The sequence below is a fragment of the Dendroctonus ponderosae genome, unplaced genomic scaffold (assembly GCF_020466585.1).
Source record: "Dendroctonus ponderosae isolate FM_Combo_2020 unplaced genomic scaffold, Dpon_F_20191213v2 Dpon_F_20191213_1, whole genome shotgun sequence".
NCBI classification, from domain to species: Eukaryota; Metazoa; Arthropoda; class Insecta; order Coleoptera; family Curculionidae; genus Dendroctonus; species Dendroctonus ponderosae.
The window spans coordinates 54,079,369-54,083,919 of NW_026017110.1; the positions used below are offsets into that span (position 1 = coordinate 54,079,369).

A 4,551-nucleotide genomic window follows, 5' to 3' on the forward strand; every position below is an offset into this window, starting at 1 on the left:
TGGGTTAAGCTTTTCAGGAGTTTTGCCTTTATTTTGTCTTTTCCCGGTGCTGTGTTTTTGATATGTGATAGGGCTTCATCGTACTCTGTGTCTGTTATATTTTCTAATATATCTGTCTATAAAATCTAAGGTTGCACTCTTTGCGACTTTGCCAACGTTTTAACATTATCCCCAAGAGGATTACATTTTAAAACTTAATGGTTACTTGCAGATAAGTAATGTGGTAAATAATATACTTTCTGTAACGTTTTGGTTCCAACTAGGAACTGCTGGAGTTGTCCAGTTTAGAAAACAAAGTCATGCTTTCAGCGTGGCGAAATATTTTATAAAGAACAGTATTCCTCACCATTCCAAATCCGTCAAAAATAATATGATCTAGAAACTTTGCTCCTTACCTATCTTGACCCAAATTTTTTTCAGGATGAATTTTACGTCTGCACACCAATAAAAATAGTACCTGAGAAAAACTTCTATATTGGTAAGTTTTATTTTGTTTATAATGTCTTATACAAACTTACAGGATGTTAATTATAATTACTGATACTTAAAATTATTCAAAACATTACTTCTTGAAAAACATCATGTGAGTCTCCAAATGAATAAAAATACTTATTTAACATTGTAATCATACAAAATGAACGTTTCGAGAAAGTCTTTTCTCCTGTATACCTACAATATTGAAACTACATATTTCAGTTGGCTTTGAGCCCAATGCTACAATGAATGTGGCCCATCACATGTTATTATTTGGATGTTCATCTCTTGCATCATATGATGAATACTGGTAAGCTTGATATGTCTTATTTAATATATTTTACACTCGTAATGTTGTGTAGGGATTGTGGAGAAATGGCAGATTCGGAATCTGATGGAAAATTAAGAAAAGCTACTCCTTGTGCACAAGGCAGTCATGTTATTTATGCTTGGGCTCGGAACGCTAAACTATTAAAACTCCCTGAGGATGTAGGTTTCCTCATTGGTAAAGACACCCCGATAAAATATTTGGTACTACAGATTCATTATTCGAAGAAGTTTCCGGAAGGATTAACGGATAATTCTGGATTGTTCTTAGTTTACACTGAAAGACCGTAAGCGTTTTTGGGTTCGAGTTGTATTTTCATATTTAAAGTTTTTATACAATTTTTAAGGCAGAGCAAGTTGGCTGCGGTTTTGCTGCTGGCTGCCGGAGGACGAATTCCTCCAAAGGAAATCACAAAAATGGACGTTGAATGTAAAATTTACGAAGATAAAGTAATATATCCTTTCGCCTATAGAACTCACACCCATTCCCTCGGTAATCATAGCAAATCTTATTATTTTTTACTTTAATACGCAAACTCTGCATCAGGTCGAGTGGTATCAGGGTATCGAGTAACTAGGGAAAATGGTATCGACCATTGGCATTTATTGGGCAAAAGGGATCCAATGACACCGCAGATGTTTTATCCAGTCTTCGATGAAACTCCAATACTACCGGGAGATAAAATAGCTGCTAGATGCACTATGGACAGCACTTCGCGAGATCGTTTTACGGAAGTTGGGTGAGTTAAGTGAAATCATTTAAATACTTTTTTGGATTTCCATAGACTTACAGATGTCCGTTTTATTAGAACTTAATCGCTCATAGAAACGAGTCACGTATTTTGAATTCGATAATTTTACGTACATCATCGAATGTCTTCTCGTCAGGAAAGTCTCGTCATTTTTTTCACCATTTTGCTGAGTCTTTGTTGTAAAACATGTTAAATGTCTTGACTCTCCATTTTTTACAGACTTTTTTGATATTTGGCTAAGATAAGGAAGGCATTCTCAGGAAATTAGCTGTTTTCTCTTAGTTCCATCAAGTATTAGTTGCATTCGCAAAAGAGTTGTCGTTTCCCAATATACTCCTAATGCTCGATATTTTTTCGGAGGACTTACGCCAATGTGCAATCAATATGTCTTGCATAAAACTGTACTCTTATATATTTTTTCATCGATTAAGGCCTACGAACAATGATGAAATGTGCAACTTTTACCTAATGTATTATGTGGAGCGGGGCACTCCACTGGATATAGCCAGTTGTTACGACAAAGGACCTCCAAATTATTATTGGCGCAACAATGATGAACTGAATAACATTCCGGAGAAGGAAGCTTCGTCTCTTCTCTAAGAAAAGTCCAATTCAACAATTTCTCTCTATGACTTCTTTGAGATTTAAATAAATAAAAATTATATTTGTTTTAGGCGATAACAACATTCAGTATTAGGTACATATTATCATTTTATGGAAATTTAGAAAATTACTTTTGTTTTTTAAACTCTAAAAAATAGTTGTTTTTATTCAGAATAAAATTATTGGCATATATCGCTCTAGATCAGCGTTTTCTAAACTGTAAACTATGCGAAGGCTTGGTAATCATTGGTCTAGATAATAGATGATGATAACCTTGCAGAATTATTCGTATCTAAGCATTTGATGACAGGAAAATTTCCCCTCGAACTAAAGACGGCTGTTCTTTAAATTTAAATCTCGAATATAAAACGTTGACAATTTGTTTCATTAATGTAATACATCTTGTATTAGTGCACTATTAGTTGTGATTTTTTTACATTCCGTCTATTTTTGATATCCTTATTTTTGTATTACTTACATATATATTATATAATATATGTAGTACCTAAAGTTCAGGGACATCCTAACTTATCATATCAGTTTAGAAGTGTGGGTTAGTTATATTTTTCACTGTATACAAGTGAATGCTTCGGATAGTTGATTGTATTTAACTTTTAAATAGTTACTTTGTAGGCTAAGGAATTTCTTTGAACAACTATGTATATTTGAATGAGTTTCTCTCTGATTTAGTCACTCGATTATTAACGCAAATTTGTTTTATTTGCTACTTTAAGTATGCAATGTTTTACTTATTCGTTGTTTTGCTTATTTGCACTTGTTCTATGTTTGAATACTTGAGTAAAAATAGCGTAGTAGTAAAATAGCGAAAAATAAAAAATGTACAATCGTCATTAAAAGTGCAAACCTGAGAACCTCTTAATTAAAGTCTTCAATGGAAAATAGGTGCTGACCATTAAATGCGTAATAAAAATACTTTCGAGTTTTGGAGATTAAATGACGGTCTCGCGTTTTAAATGTTTCAGTGTTCCTTCAGAAAGTTAAAAAACAAGGTCTTTGCTTAACCAATAAAGTGATTATTTAACAAATGAAATGATTTATCAAACATATATCTGACTAAATATGTTCAAAAATACCTAGATGCGACCATTATAATGATATGAATTTCAGATTGTCTTAATAAGCTAGTGTCTTCTTTAGAAATTGTAAACTTGATGGCACTCTGATGTACTTATCAAACCACTTTACATCATATCCTAGTCAAATAACGTATAAAAAATTGGTGTAGATAGAAAATGATATCTAGTATATCATTAAATCTAATGTAAAATAAAGTATAAAGTGTACGTGTACCCTGACTCTTGTACATCAAAGCTGTGTTAGGTTTATCAATTCCATTATTATGTTATTATTGTAATCCTTTGCACCATGGGCAGCAGGCAATTTATCTAAATATGTTATGTTATAGTTGAGATATAAAATAATGGGATGCTCTGGTGTTTCCTGTTAAAAGAGCACTAGTATATTGTTATTCGACCTATTTTGGACTTGATGAGCGAAGTGTGAGCACAGTGGTGGGTCTATAAAGTTGCACTTGATATATTTTATGTAGTAAAAATTATTTTATTCTGTTATTATAACTAATAAATCGTTTAAAAGCAGTTGGTGTATCTCTAGAAATTTTGTTGTTAAAGTAAGAGAACAGACAAATATAGAGGGTAATTCCAATTATTCAAAGCTGGCCAAAAACCAAACTAACCCAGGAGGGATCCCTGAAATGGCTACATTTTCTGTTCTTTTGTGTTGAGAATTGCCTTGCATCTACTATATTCGATCAGAAATTTCCAGACTGCAGAGAGAAGCAAAAATCTCGAAATTAAGAAATGGTCGAAAACCTCGAATCAGTGCTTGTGTTCTTGTCGATTAGGTTTATGGAAATCATAAAAATTAAAGCAGCTTATATCTCGTAAGTTAATATTTTCTACAGTTAATTTCTCGCAATTAATATCTGAGCAGGCTTAAGCATATTATTTATCAATTGGGCTTGAACTAAACCTTCTGATTTTCTAAGAGATTGACTCGAAATTTTTATATACAGGGTTGCTCATTAGTGCGTCAAAGTGCGATATCTCAGTAAATATGAAGTTTACAAGAAAATTCGTCCAACGAAAGTTTTTCACGTTTAAAAGGTCCACATTCTAAAATTACTTTCCAATATACAGGGTGCATCATAAACGTGTGGTAGTTACCAACTCTGGTTTTTTAAATGAAACCCCCCCTTTTTTTTGTTATTTTCAGATTGGCCGTTCAATTTTAATTTATGTTTGTTTCAACCGTTTTATCTGAAAAATTTACGATTTCCGAGTTATTCGTAAAAATGTGAAAGTTTTGACAGCTACTGGGTTCCACAGAAATCGATGCTGTACACTACCCGCTG

General features: G+C 32.8%; 1 protein-coding gene across 1 annotated transcript in view; it reads left to right on the forward strand.

The window, feature by feature from the left end:
- LOC109533856 (peptidylglycine alpha-hydroxylating monooxygenase) overlaps positions 1-3,775 on the forward strand; it is a gene marked incomplete at its 5' end in the record, with an annotated part of 10,007 nt that extends 6,232 nt beyond the window's left edge. The window contains 6 exon segments of the mRNA XM_019899355.2: positions 421-478; positions 697-784; positions 837-1,088; positions 1,149-1,294; positions 1,349-1,541; positions 1,985-3,775. Coding sequence (XP_019754914.1) covers positions 421-478; positions 697-784; positions 837-1,088; positions 1,149-1,294; positions 1,349-1,541; positions 1,985-2,153 — 906 coding nt within the window. The 3' untranslated portion in view covers positions 2,154-3,775.
- Positions 3,776-4,551: the final 776 nt, after the last annotated feature.